Source organism: Halichoeres trimaculatus, unplaced genomic scaffold, assembly GCF_033239565.1.
Source record: "Halichoeres trimaculatus isolate MK-OKI-2021-1 unplaced genomic scaffold, fHalTri1.1 fHalTri1_scaffold_12, whole genome shotgun sequence".
NCBI classification, from domain to species: Eukaryota; Metazoa; Chordata; class Actinopteri; order Labriformes; family Labridae; genus Halichoeres; species Halichoeres trimaculatus.
Genome location: NW_027437190.1, coordinates 14,215,979 through 14,231,690, shown reverse-complemented (window position 1 = coordinate 14,231,690; position 15,712 = coordinate 14,215,979). Strand labels below are relative to the sequence as shown.

Below are 15,712 nucleotides of genomic sequence, written 5' to 3'. Positions count from 1 at the left end.
TTGTCCAGCTGTGCGTAAGTGAGTGATTAGTGCGTATTGATTAAGGACTTGGTGGGAAGCATGCAGAGCTAACAAGCTTTTTGAGCTTCTTTAAGGTCCATTAGCAGACAGACACACATGCAGACACACATGCATGCAGACACACCACTTTATAGGAGAAACTCAGCCCAACTTGATCAATCAATACCTTAAACCCCCCATTTCTCAACCAATCATCAGTCTGAACTGTATCTGAAATTAACTTACACAGGAATACACACACACACACACACACACACACACACACACACACACACACACACACACACACACACACACACACACACACACACACACAGCACGGCTTGGTTTCTAGATAAGGGTTTCCCCCAAATGTCCCCATTTCACCTTTATTGACACGGATGAAAAACAAACACACTTTGCTAACAGCACATTACTCTTATAACGATAAGTCGCCCGTACACCTGACGGTAATGCGTTTAAGTGTGCATGTGTGTTGGTGTGCACCTGTGTGTGTGTGAGTTGTAATGAGTTAGCCTTGGGGGTCTCTCCCTGACGGAGCGATGGCTCTATGCAATCAGTCTCCAGGGAAACAGGCAGTAGACAGAGGAGAGATGTCACCTTACCAGGATAAACACACACTCTCACACACACACGACTGCACATTGACACACCATTACTGCCCTACACACTCCATTAAATCAAGACAAAGGAAGATGTGAATCCTCGCTTGCACACAAACACACGGATAGCAGGTGCATCCATGTGTAGCAGTATGACAGATATATAAAGACACACACACACACGCGCGCGCGCGCGCCATAGGTGTGTATGCTCTGGGGAGATGACTTAGTGACATGAAAGTTGTGTTACTGCCAGATGATGCAAGTCCGAACACACCCATGTGTACCAACAAACTCACACATAGAGAGACAGCTAGCCCAGCCTTGTTACTCTGAAAGAAATGAGCATATTTGTACCTGTTAGTAGCAAGACCTGTGGGACCTGCCACCCCTTTAGAAGACTGTGATCAAGAAGATGAAGAGAGTGTGGAGCAGAGTGAAGGAAAGAGGGGGAGGAGGAGGTGGAGGAAGGTGGGGGAGAGCGGTGCAGAAGTGCTGAGATGGCTGATAGAATATGGTGGCAGTTGGTGAGTTTAATTCCCTGATGATCCCCTTGTACAGTCTGAGCGGCAGCAGGCATCCACTGTAAGTGTCCTCGCAAAGAAAGGGCTGCAAAGGTCAGCCAGTAAATGTCTGCGAGAAATGTCACAGATAGGGGAATGAGGGTAGGGAGGGAGGGAGGGAGAGATGTTGTAAGCCTGCTGGGACGGCAATGAACCCTTTAGGGAAATGCCGATGTATTTAAGAATTGGTGGATGAATGTAAACATGCCATCTAAATGGGAAGAGGGGAGGAAGAGAGGAAGGAACGGGGGCAGGAAGAGTGCAGAGATGTGCTGCTATGACTGTCGTTCTCTATCAGCAATAACAGCAATATCTGAACAAACTCAATGTACTGAGATAAACATATAACCGCTATTAAAAAAGTGATTTATGTGCGTTAATTCCTGAAGGTCTTGACCCTTGATGAAATAAGAAAAAATACAATCACAGAATGAAACACTTTCCTTTCATAACTAATGAAAGAACTTCAATTAAGCCGCCTCTTGTATGAGCTGAAGAGCTTCAGCTGGCCTGCTTTATTCTGTACTTAAAGCTATTTTGATCACTGACATATTATTAGCTCTTGGTTATGTTGTACTCTTGACCTTTTTTCATACTATTGTTGTTTTGCTGGCCTCATATAATAAACCCACAGAGTTCAGTTCTTTTTCTACACACCATTTTCACACTGTTGTTGTTTGTGGGGAAAACTGAACATTTTATCCTTTTGCTGTTTTTTTCTACACTAGTGTAAGAAGCTGTTTACACAGCAACAACTTTGGGATGAAAGGTAAAAGTATTGTTGCGTTTCTGCCTCTTGTTTATATGGAAATTGTGTTTAAGCTGACCTAAAACGCAAACTTTTGAAAAAGGCCCCCAGAGTGGAGTTCTTCTGAAACGCTGTAGCCACCGTTACTGTGAAAACAGCAAGCTGCAGTTTTCATTGGAAACACTGACATCACGCTCGACTTTGCACATGCACATACAACAGTACTGTCATATCAATCGTCGCAGACTACCATGTTGTGCTTGTGCTGCTGAATCTGCTGACTGTCTTTCAACAAAATGTGCATCTGTTGCTCCACTTTTACACCTAAAATTCACCAATACGTCAGATGATCAAAGTAACTCTATGTCAGTGGGGATCTACCGTAAGCCGCTTTTGGACAAGACAGTTATAGCGCCACCTACAGGCCTGGCATGCTCACTACAGCGTTTGCATATCCTCAGTTTGGGGGAAATAGAGGCTTGGGTAGCATGCATTTGTATCACATCTTTTAAGACCTACATAACAATTGAAGCTTCAGACACTGAAAATAGTGTACTGATAAGAAGAACAGTGTCTCTGTGAAACAATTGATTTTTTTTAGTGCTGCACGATTTGGGAAAAAAAGGTGTGATTTGCGATTAGGTGGACAATATTGCGTTTGCGATTGTGCTTGCGATTTAATAAAAAAAAGTTGTGTCATGATGAGTCTACAGACTTGCTTGGTTATCATGGAGAAAAATCTGAATTGCATGTGCTGACATTGCGATTGCGATAACCTCTTTTGCGATTACGTAATTGCATGTGCTGACATTGGGATTGCAATAATCGTGTAGCCCTAATTTTTTTTAAGCTCAAAACAGCAGCTCAAAAGTGAGACCAAAACATTTGGAGCTCCCCTTGATGACTGGCTTTAGCACAAGCCATAAAGTTCACCTCCTGCATTTGAATGAAAATAATAATGGTCAAACTGTGAAATTAAATCATATGCCAAATAGGACAACAGTTCTGATGAGATATTTTCTGCTTTAAAATGGTTTATTAGCAGCTCTGTTGACAAATGTGGCTGTGCTTGCTGGATTGGCACAGTAGAAGAGGAGCAGTGAGAGGGTCAATAACTAAAACCAACACTGTTGCATAAGCGCGAGTGTCCACTTCAAACCAGCTCAAGAAGCTGTTCTGCTGGCCTGTGGAGTCCTCAGTTTTATTTGTGATTTAAAAGTGTATTTTAGGGTAGCAGCAAGTCAATACTTCGGCTCAAATAGCTGATCCCACTGTACAGACTCAGGTTAGATGTCACCAGCACGATATGTAAGAGACACATGCTCATCTTTATACAGTCAATACACCGAAATGTACCATTTCCAATACTTGTTCCTTATAACTCAATATCTGATACCAGATACCCTTTTTAAGATGACATCAGAGGTATTTCATTACAAGTACAGGGAATAGAAGAACAGTAGAGGTAGCTCCTTAACTGTGAAAGAATTAACGCTTGTGTTAAAAAAAGACAAGAAGTGTGTGCACACTCACACATGACCTCTAACCCCTTCAACCTTACAAACACACACAACACCCATCTGTGTTGTGGAGGTGTCAAGTTTGTGTATTGACAGTGTGACAGGTGAAGCTGACAGCAGCTGTGTGCCTCCTCAGAATAGCCGTGTTCCATAGCCGGACCAAAACCTAGCAAGGGGCCGGGGCCCCTGAGGAGCAGCATGGGTCTTCATGAAATGATCTATTGATCTGACAGTGACAGGCCACATGCTAAGGTCCCAGGTGTCTGAAGGTCTCAGATATTCTCACATAGAGACAAATGTTGGACAAGGACCCCCCTTCTCTTTTAACCCACTCCCAATAAAATCAATAATAGAAGCTCATAAAAGTGTTTTAAAGAGGGACTGTCCTCGCACCGCTGTTAACAGGGAACTGTGTCAAGGTCCTGGATCAGTGGCAAAGTGGTGCCAATGGCCATCAGTAAAAAAACGGCGGAGGAAAGCAAGAGTCAAAAGCACTGCCACTTTAAAGAAGCACAACAGAGACTCTCAGACAAACAATACCAGTGAAATGAAAGACTTGTGTTTGCCTTCGATTCTGCTGGATGAAAATCTCACAATTCTGCCCGAGAGTGAATGAAACTATTTTACATTCATGAATTATTTTGTTATACAATAGTGTCTCTCTCTGCATAATCTAGCTCAGCTCAACAACTAGGATTTGACATTTACAGTATAGGAATTCACAAACCATGCCTGGAGTGGTGAATAGCAATGGAGGATGAAATATTCACATTCATTAATTGAGAAGAAATGACCAGAAGCACATAAATATGAAACTACTCCTTAACAAATGAAGCCTTGCTTCCAAAAGGCTGCTTATGTTAATATAAGTTTTATCAGATGACAAATCCCTCTTCTGCAGAAAAATGGCCACTGGCAGTGATACAGGCTCATACACTGTAAGTTTTCATCTCATCCTCATCATCCTTTTATCCTGGACTTTTCCACCTTTGCAGAGTTCACACCTGGTTCTCAGGAAGACTTCTTCCGTCTTTGACTGACAGAGTCCAAAAAGGAGATGCTAAATTTGACCTAAAGGCAGCTTCTGATCTCAGTGAGGGGTTTAACATCAAAGCACTCACAGCTCAAACTATCTAATTTGTTAATAATTCTGAACTGGTTGTCATATCTTCCCTTCCGTTTCTTAACAATGTTATTTTTTAAGTACATTGCAAACAATAATAATAAAGTTTTTTTGTTCAACATCAAACTTTGACATCAAATGGTAAAGTTTAAAGGGTTTAAGGTAGAGTCAGCAGAGTTTTTCTCAAAATGGAATGTCAGCTTTAAAAAGAATAATCCATCTCAATTGTCTCCTACAGGACCCTATACATGTGTGTCTCCTCTGCCTGAGTGTTGATTTTTTGGTTGTGTTTGGACATCACCGGGTGGAGAGTAAGTATGGTTACGTCAGCCAATCGCAGCACTCCCAGTGAACTAACCAACATTTTTCGTATTGATTAGCGAGTGGAAGAAGATATTCTAAGCAGCTATAAAATGGACGTAGCACGGAGAAAGAAAGAAAAAAAGGAAGAAAGAAAAATAACTAAAGTGAAATGAAATGCCAAACAGATTAAGCTGTTTCCTAAAAGAGGGGTAAGCTTGATTTAACTTTCACTAACTTTCAGACACTTGGAGAGCAGCTCAGGATGAAGAGCGACACAAGTTGGTTTTCTGCTAACCAGGTATGGTTCAAATAACCCAGTGATTAGCTTGTGCTAACATGCTAAGTTAGGTGCACGTCTTTCAGGTCTCTCTCACATAGAAATGCGATGCTACAGGTGGTTTTTGGGCTAGTGAATGTGTTCACGTAGTCACGGTCGGAGGCAGTGGGTATGTGCTGCCGCTGGCACTGAGCCAAGGAGGAGGAGCCCAGTTTGAATGTTGTGTTTACTGACAAGTAACGGAAATTCTACCTTTAAAATAAATGGTATATTTGATATGAACTGGTTATGAGACAGACTGAAGCTTTCACTGATACCTCTTTATAAACATATCCAGAAACATCAGCAACAACAACAACTTTTACATTTTAATTTTTTATGTCTGTAACTGTTGCATGGGTGTAGGTGTCAGACAAGACGAATGGGAATGAGAGCTTACTGGAGAAACAGCCTTTCTCAACATTTTCTACCATTATTATTCAAAGTGATATTTTTGACTTTTCAAATTCAAGGGTAGATTTTTGGTACAAACACAATAATTATTAATCAAATCAGCAAAAAGATGAGCAGTATCACCTTGACCACAGGGAAGCTTTAAATGTCAAGGAGTATGAGGTTTGATGTTTTTATATTTTTTTCATGTGATGAGGTTGGTTTGTAAAGAAGTGTGAATTCTTTTCATGGTTAAACAAATGTACTTTTCTCTTTCCCTACACTGCTGAAATAATGAGCACAAGAACAGCTCTACCCACTGCAAATGTATCTCAGTGATCTCATAAGAAGCCTCGTTCATGGACTCACTCATGAACCTGACTGATTTGGACAAGATAAAGAGTGAGGGTGGAGGCTATATTACAATGAATTGAGAATGTCAGCTGTAGCCACAGAATGTGCTGACAGGGTTTGAATCTGTTTCTGCACATGAATATACATATGCTTAGTCACTGAACCCACAGTCACGAACACCATGTCCTCCTCTGTTAACCTCTCTCTCGCTATTCATCCCCACACACACACACACATAAACACACATGCACGCACCATCCAACCCACCCTGTTTAGTTCCATTCTTATTCTTCATCTCTATTTTTGGGAGAGATAGAGAGAGCAGCTGGTTAGGTAGGAACACATACACTCCGGCAGTATACGCTGGCATTGTGATCCAGTATAAACAGCTCTGATGTGAATTTGACATTATGAGGCTGATAATTTTACATTTCCAGGAAGGTGATAATTCTGCTTTACCTTTATAATTGAGGTTAAAATGGGCGGTAGTATTCTTCTGGAGTGTGTTATTTTGAAAGGTGGCTGTAATATTACGCTCCTCTTATGTATGTAGAGGGTGGACATAATATCAGGACGCCTCCCCATAAAATGTAATGCAATCACACTGCAAATAGAATTGTAGTTTTATTAATATCCTGTTGCATTATCACAGTATTCTTTATTTCCAATGACAGACTTTAAAGCAGAGCTCTCTTATTGGATCATATAGTGTGAGTGTAGATAATAAAGTGCACAGTGAGTGTATATATACATACAGAAGAACGATCTGCTCAGATCACATTTCTGCTACAAGCTCTCACACCACGAATCAAGAACCTCCGTCAATACAAAGCAGCACTTCAGAGAGGCAGCATCCATTTTCAGTGCGTAAAGCACATGTGTGCCGGGGTGGACAGTGCATGTGTGGGTGAGAGATTATCAATAATCAATGGGAGAAATCATTCAAGGCTTCCCTCTTGGACTGCTTTAAAGCACCGCATGAACCCCTGCACTTCTCTCTCTGCCATCCTCACAGCCATCTCCTGATCCCTTCACTCTTTCATCCTCATCATCGCCATCATCTGTTTTTTTTCCCTACAACAAACCAGCAGGCTTCTTTCCACCTCAATTATCTAAGTGAGGGCTTGAACTGTCTGATGGAGCTCCAGTATCTGTTGGAGGCAAACCAAAACTGCAACCATAAAACAGAAAAAATATGTAGCTTGGCACTCAGCATGTGAAAATGAATGTTGATCAGGCTGTGCTGACGCAGCTGTGGGCCCAAATTTTTTTCTCAAAGGTAAAACCTTGAAAGGATACTAATTTTATACATGTGAATGTATCTAAAGTTCAACTTCCAGTTCCTACCTGGAAGCTTCAAGGACATGGATTGATTTGCAAACACTGACCACCTTTCTCTAAATTCAGGGATGACCATCTCTCCTCATTTCTGGACAGTGTTGCCTGATTGGACTCAAGATTGAATTAAGTAAACCTAAATCAAACTCTTTTAAAAAAAAAAAAAAAAAAAAATCATTGCATTTTTTTTCTCTCCCTCTAAAGCCTTTCATTTCTCGCCCAGCCGCTTCTTCTCTCTTCCGATCACACTCCCCCAGTTTGACGCCCACTGGGAGAGCTCAGGATCGTGGAGGGAGCGAGATTGAGCAAGGGGATGCATGAAAGAAAGAAAGAAAGAAAGAAAGAAAGAAAGAAAGAAAGAAAGAAAGAAAGAAAGAAAGAAAGAAAGAAAGCATAGGTTAAAGAGACAGACTTGAAAAGCAAAAGAGATAGAGAAGAGTTAACTGATTTCTCCACAGAGGAGAATGAGTCCACTGAAGAGAGGGGAAAAGACAAGGATGGATTTAGAGAGATGTTTAAAATATGAATTCCCATTTATAAAAAGGCATAGCCCCTAAAATGATGATTTTCATCAAGTAATGAGTTGGCAAAGGCACAGCCAGTAAAACAGAACAGGTAGTCCTTTTCCAGCCTTGAAAGAGACACAGAGGGTGAACAGGAGACTTCAGAACATAAAGAGAAACAGACAAGGTGGTAGGATAAGGATGGAGACACGCCCAGCTGAACTATTCTGATAAACTAACACTTAATCTGTGCCCTGATGCCATCCTTTCCCTTCTTTCAACTTGGCCATGTATGAAAAACTGCATTGGAGAAAGAACTGTTTTCATGGTATTAGCTAAACTACGTCCTCTGTGAAAGGACTGGAAGAATTGGGGAAATCTGTGCGTCTGCATCATGAAGGTGAGCACAACTGTTCCAAGGCTCCCTGAAACTATTTGGCACACACACATGCACACGTATACACAAACACAACTGAAATAAACAGGCAAAAGCAGCCAGGGGCCCATTCAGCTTATTACATTCCCCATTACACAGACAAATGAGATCCTGGCCTCGTACTGATAATCTGCCCCCCACCCGGCCCCCAAATGTCCTCTGTGTTGTTGTATTACATCATTCAGAAGCAGCAACTGTCAGGCCTGCTCGTTACAGTACACAACCCTCATACAGCATGGACATCATGATGGTCAGAGTGGGATGCAGCAGTCATGTACTCAGTGATTAATTGGTGAAAGCTGACTCTGGTTACCTAGCCACCATCTCATCCAAAACAGACAACATTTGAGAAGGTGACATGTTGGAGACATGCTGCATTCAGCTGTTCTTTTAAATTAGCGAGTAGTCATTACATAATTTGATTCATGAACTGCATCCTGTGTTTCCTGCCACTTTTACTCACTATGACCGTGACTTAAACAACCTCAACATTCTGTTCAGTACCAAACTTAACAAAAGAGGTTTCCAGCAAAGCATCTGTGTACACGATCCCAACCACAATGGAAGCTTGGTCTGACAGGGGCAGACTTGTAGAAACATCTTAAATGTGCTGAGGGTACATTAAAGGGGCAATACACCAAGTTTCCACCGCTATTTCATTAAATTGAGTGAGCAACAGGAGGTAAATTGATGACAATTGGTCAAATCCTGAAACTGAAGGCTGAGATACTGTGACTTTTACTCACCAGTAGGGACACAACGCAATGTGCACCGAATTCTACATCTCCCAAAATGCAACATGACTGTGTCTTTCAAAAACCTCTCCTGCCTTGACTCCTCTCTAAGTCTTTTACTTGCTCATCTTTGGTTTGAAACACAAACTGTTTCCTACAAACTCATAGTCTAAAAGCCCAGGCCAAGATAACCCAGATGACATCATCAGAGTTGTTTTCTTACACTCAGTCAAGCCCCTCTCACTGTGTTATCACATCATATGAAAGAAGTCAGGACTGACCAGGGGCTGGATGTGATTTTAAACACCCATGAGGGTTGGAAGGGACAGTGTGATATTTGGTGTTGGGGTTGGAGAAAGTATCACTGGTTTATCTCCTCACCTTTGTGTACACGCCCCACGACAGCTCTGTCTCAATCACCATCACGACGATGCCAAACATCCCGAAGATGAGGGCGTAGTCACTCAGCCTCTTCCTCTTCTCAAACAGCGCCCTGCGGTGCCCCAGTTTGTAGCCAATGTTTTGGTTCTTCCGTTTGGGAGCTTTGGAGGTGCTGCCTCTGGCCCCAGTACCAACAGCCCCGACCCCCTGCCTGCTGCTCCGCCCTGTCTGCGCCCGCCTGCTTTCCACCAGGGCATGATTCTGGTGGTAGATGGACATCTGATTGGACGTGGAGTCTGTGATGTCGTACCCGCCTCTGGGGTACGGTGAGTCTTCTTTGGATGATATCACAATTTCTGGCGGGCTCTGGATTAGGGGTTGATTGGTGGAGGACTGAGCCGACAGGGAGGTAGGAGGGGCTTCTCGCTGTCGGTCATGCCCACCAGCGGCCGTTGCCCCGGCAACAGCAGAAACGCCAGCCTCTTTGGTTTCGCTGCTGCTGTCTGATTCGATGAGGTTTCTGCGAGAGGCGCTGAGGCGGCTCAGGGGCTTCATGACCCCACCTGTGTACTTACAGGAGCTCATGGCGATCTCTGTGAACGGGTTACTGTCCCTTCGGTGGACCAGAGGGCTGGCCTGTCTGTGTTTACACCCCCTGTCTCGCTCCCTGTCTCTGTCCCTGTCTCTGTCTCTGTCCCTGTCCCTGTCACGCTCTCTGTTCCCTTCTCGTTCCATGGATGGCGAGTGGGAGGAGTAAAAGAGGGCATTGTAGACCGGAGAGTTGTCCCCACTTAGGCTGTGCTGTGAACCCAGGCAGGAGGAGAGTGGGGTGCTGGTGGGGTGCAGGGCGTTGGGGATGGGTGGGGGCAGGGGCTGAGCTCCAGAGGATGACAGGGGCAACTTGGGGAGCGATGCTGGAGGTAAACTGGGCGTGGCAGGAGATGGAGATGGGGTGCTGCCATTTAGACGGTCGAGGCTTGATCCTCCCATGTGGTTGGAGTGATTTGATCCTGGCTGGTTGCCAGTGGTGGAGGGATGGGTTATGCTGCCCAGGGGTAGGAGGAAGCGCTGGTCCTCATCCTCACTGCCTCCTAGCAGAGCCAGGCTCAGAGAGGGGGGAGGCTCCATGGTCACTGCTGCGGCCAGGCGCCTTTCTACGGACAAACACAGAGAGAGGAGAAGCACTGTAACGACTGACAAAAGAGAAAAATGACAGAGAATACCGACTATTTATCACTGAGTGCAGTAATGAAGAGGGAGAAATTGGCTGGAGGGAGGAGTGGGGGGAGCTTTGTGATGGATAACGGTTTGTTAAAAGACATGAGGGAATAGTCTGAACTCCAAAAGCTGAAGACGTGTGACAAAGAGGTGCAGCAGAGTGAAGAAAAGTAGCCATAATTGGGGAATATGTTATTCCTTGAGTCGTATTTGAGTCAGCTGCCCAGTCAGCCCCTCTCAGCGCTCTGAGTCTGTTACCCAATGTCCTCTCTCACATCTTACAATGCTTCCAGCTATCTGTGCCATAAAATGTCATCTGTGTTACACTGTTGTTAGCCAGAAGGATGGTGCACATCCTCTGGCTTTACACCATGAAAATGAGATCAGGCTCAGAGACTGAGGGATAAATTTGTCACATGAGTCAATTGTGATAGCTGGCGAAGTACTCCCTGTGTACAATATCTTAGTTTAGCATTAGTTGACTGTATTTTTATGCATTTGATTGATCCAAAACAATAACCTACTTTCACTATGACATAACCAGACACCTTCACGCCCCCCTCCTCCCAGTCTGTTTCTCTACCTACCTCCTACCTTTTCTCTTTCAATCCCTGTCCCCCAGGTTAGTTGTCTTGAATCACTGGCTGGATGAAAATAGACCACCACACTTTTTCTTTTTCATGTTGTCACGGCCATCCCATCATCTTTTCGCTTCGCCTCCTTTCATACAGGTCCCCCTCCACAGGTCCTCGTTTGTCTCTCGGGATTGCGCGTCGCTTGCCCACAGATGTTTGCCTCCGTGCCCGCTCACTTGGTAAGCTCAGTTTGTTTCTTCCTCGATCGCCACTGGTCTGTCGGCTGTGCCCATGTCGATCCAGTCAGGGGCAACCGACCCGAGATGAAGAGGTGTAATCCATGTTGACTGGATTAAATCGGTCAACCTGTGGCTGCACGTCGAAAAATCCCGGCAACATAAACACCGGCAGATCAGGCATAAAAAAACATAAACAAAAAACACACACAACGCTGGACGTCCGGTGGCACTCCACAAATGAGCAGTGAAGCCTGTCATATAGTATGAGACTCCACCGACTTCCACTCAATCTACAGCTCACTGTCTCCCCGGATCCGTCTCTCACTCTCTCCTCCAACTTCTCTCCCTCTTTCTCCGCCTCCAGTCCTGCCGTTCATTCCCATTGGACGGAATCACAGAGGCGAAATCAGCGCTAAAAACAGGTGGCAGGATTTGTAGGATGGAGCTGCCAAACAAATGTCGAATTTTTGTACCCGGAGAGTTGGTGTTCTTCACTGTAGCTCAACAAAAACAGAGTTTGAAACTGCTGCCTTTGCAATAAAGGCTACACGGCCTGTTTAGTCGCCCGTATCAGCACCTGTTACGCCTGTGAAAGGGGCGCTGGAACTGGCAACCCAGTGTAGAAGAATTACCCCAAATCATTGAGATATCGAAAATAAAATGTGAATACATTTGTGGAGCAATTTTTTAATTTAAAATCGACAAAGATTGACCAAAATATCTCGCAGCACATGGCGTGGAGTAGGGTGTAGAAGGAGCAGGAGCGGAGCGTCTCTGTGCGCCTTTCAGTTTTGCACACGGAGGAACCAAACACTTCTGTTTTGCTTTAACTAATTACAGTTTAAAAAAAAATTTGACTCGGGATTAGCTGACATTGGCTTACCGGTTATCTATTTTGTGTTCTATTTTTTTTTTTTTTTTTGCACAAAATCACCCTTGCAGTAATAAAGTTGTGAATAGAATCAAATATTAATCAACGCCTTAAGAAAGAAAACATCAACCCCCATGCATAATTTACGAGAGGGATTCTCGGATTTCATTCCTCGTAGGCTGATCAATTCATAACTCCAACTCTGAAGAGCCCATACAACATAATCTCACGTAATGAGCCTATTCTACCTGGTATAATCGCTTTAAACGGATGCCTCTCTGTGTGCGTTATGGCACTCTAATCGGATGAGCGCTGACGCGGAATCGTATGGGAGCGGATTAGACGGTTTCCCTCACCGGTCAGCCCATCCTGCGATTACACAACCGTCAGACATTAATAAAGCAAATCATATCGAGATAATCCCGAGCGTTAATAAGCCAACACCTCACACAGGGAAGACAAATATGTCATCATATGTTTCAATATCATATTCACTACAGTTTTCTTTGCTTTTTTTTTTCCTCTCAAAATAAATTCTTCTGTACCATTTCTCCTCCCTCATACTAGGAAATAAACTCGTAATGACTTGTTTCCGCCCTGGGCTGTTTCCTAATGGGTCAGTGATGAAGAGGCTGCTTCAGTAAGTGGTAATTCTACCTTAAAAAGCCTGGAGAAAGGTCAGAGGTCAGCTCTGAGCCATCACTGATCAACATTTAACAGGGATCATGGGACAGCGGCAGTCACAGACAGTGAAATGAGTTGCACGGATTAAATAAAAAAGTTGGGAGTGTAAATACTCTGTCTGTGCACCTCATTTTTAGCTCTGAGTTGTTTAAAGGAGGATATTTCAGTTTTGTCCTTGCTTTATATTACTTTGCAAGCAAAAAGCAAAGTTTTCTTGTTCTGGCTGCTCAGTTTTCAAGCTTTTTTCAGGAAAATAAAATGCTTAAAGATGCTGTGAGGAGGATCTGTTTTAATTGCACTCCCTCGCCACCTTATGGCCTGGAGTCTTCGCACACTGTCGTAAATTACTCTGAGTGGGGTGTGTGTTTGTTTTGGAATTAAATAAAGATCGGATAGAAACAAATGTTCTTTGTTCAAGACAACTTTTTACTGGATGCAACGCACCGAGGTAAGGGACTTATCAGTACAGTTACAAAGTGCTACAGTTTGAAACGTGACATCAAGCAAACATTGTATTAGCCGGCTATATGCTTGCAACATCATCAGCCCAGTGCTCTGATGCATCTGTAGGCTAACGTAACAACAAGTAAACACTGTCAGTTTGTAAGTTGTTTAGCAGCCATTCATATTATTATATAAGTCTGGTGCTCTGAGACATGTCTGCAGTGTGAACATTAGTAAATCCTGGTTATGTCCTGACAGTCATCTACCAAGCAGAGCTAACATAACCTCACCCTTCATTTTATTGATAGACTCTCAAGTTTGAACAGACCACTGCAGAATAACTGCTGACTGTGGGTTGGAATGAACATCATCACTAACAGTTTTGCTCTTTAACCTTTTAGCTTTTAGCTGTATCACTTCTTCTGCTCTTCTGTCCTTTTCCTGTCTGACAGTTAGGCTCCTGTGTCCACCATCACTACAAAATTAATCACAGAAATTGTTTTTTTTTTTTTTTTTTGCAGAGAACAACACAGATCTCTGTTTTATCTTTCTTCACCACTACACTCCGTCAGCCAGCGTGGTGTTGTCATAGAGACCTAGATGTGCTGTAACTTAATCCGGTCCTGCCCGACCTGAACTGAGAGCTAATAATTAGCAATTTAAAATAACCTGTAGCCAGCAATATTGGCGCCGATAATCTCATTTTAAAGTGAGATTTACAATTAGGCATTTATCTAAGAGGGAGACTTTTTCAAGATCACTTTCAAACTCCTCACAGCCCCTTTACAGCTGCCTCTTTGGGCTATATGGCAAAATGTTCCCAAGTTTCCTGACATTTGACAGATCAAACATTTAATTTTTCAAAATAAATAACAAGGAGATAAACTGGTGAAGTAACTATTAGTTGCATCCCACAAAGAAAAGGAAGCAGTTGATGATTTCAAAGTCATCATTGTGTGGGTGGTTGGTTCTCACCTGCACAGCTGGTATATTCCTCACAGTTGGGTCTTCTTCTTCTTTATCTGCTCAAAAAAAAAAGCCTCCACTTGATTATGCAAAAGGATAATTATCAAAACTTTAATGTTCTGGCAGCAGTTTCCTCACAGCTGCACTGCCAGTAAAACACACGAGAGAGGCAGAGAGAGAGCTAGAGCAGGAGCCAGGAGGAAGAAATTTAACAAACACAATAGAATACAATAAAGCAAAGAAAATGGAAAAAGGGCTCCAAGAGGCCCGGGGGGACATTAGGACTGATAGAAAATAGAAACGGTGGCAGGCCACGCACACTGTATATCATTCAGGAGTCTTAATATTGTGGACAGAGGTTAGAGGGCAGCAGAGAAGGATGGAGAGTTTGCGGCAGTGAAAAGAGGGGGAGTGACAGAGAGGAGGAATGATGGGCCCATTGAATGAAAAGGTTGGTCCACAGTCCTGCCCTGCAGCAGACGTCAGATGTATGCTGTGAGAAATATGTGAACTAGAAAGTGAATAATAGAATATAAAGAGGAATACGTAATTAAGTGGGACGACAGTTGCTATGCCAACGCTGTAGTATACAGATTGGGTGTCAGTCAGCCTAATACATATCTCTTTCTTACTTATCTCTAAATGTGCTGAACGTAAAGCTGTGATCACAGAAATGAAGCTGTATACATTACACACAACTTCAAAGTTACATAGGAAGGAAAAAAGGAGGGGTGGAGGAGGTACAGGAAGGAAATGAGAGAATCTGGATGAAGGGGTGTAAGAAGAGGTTGGTTTGAATCTGATTAAGGAGTGAATGAAGTACAGATGACTGTTTCTTATTACTATACTTTACAGGGCTATAAATATAACTACAGTACACACCAAGGCCCTTTATTTTACACTTGCCCCTTAAAGTAGACCTGAATTTGCATCAGAGTGCATTTCACTAGTATCATTATGTAATTTGAACTCAGGCTCTGACCTGCACAAACACACACAAAAGCAAAACATTATTCCCTCCTCTGCCGCCACTGATCATACCTCCCTTAACTTATAAATTTAAAGTACTTCACAGCTGTTCCATTCTTGTGCGTATTTTTTAACTCTAAAAAGTCAAAACATTTAAATCTTCTAAGCTTGAATCCTAAATGAAAAAGATGTAACTTGAAAACAAAGAATTAACTAAAGGGAATTAAAATCAAAGGAATGTCACTGGCAGCCTGTTTGTGGGGAGCAGAGAGGGGGGAAGTCATGTAGCAAAGGTTCATGGCTGGAAGCCAAACCAGCAACCACCGCCCCTGCATATGGGCATGCACACTTAAAGGTAGGGTCTGCAGGAACTTTTGTTACTTGTTAGTCAACACAACATTCAAACTGGGC

General features: G+C 43.2%; 1 protein-coding gene across 1 annotated transcript in view; it reads right to left on the bottom strand.

The window, feature by feature from the left end:
- Positions 1-11,674, bottom strand: part of kcnn3 (potassium intermediate/small conductance calcium-activated channel, subfamily N, member 3) — a 71,359-nt gene extending 59,685 nt beyond the window's left edge. Inside the window, 5 exon segments of the mRNA XM_074683690.1 lie at positions 9,336-9,681; positions 9,683-9,754; positions 9,756-9,847; positions 9,849-10,489; positions 11,148-11,674. Of these exon segments, the coding sequence (XP_074539791.1) occupies positions 9,336-9,681; positions 9,683-9,754; positions 9,756-9,847; positions 9,849-10,463 (1,125 nt within the window). The 5' untranslated portion in view covers positions 10,464-10,489; positions 11,148-11,674.
- Between the last annotated feature and the right edge of the window lie 4,038 nt (positions 11,675-15,712).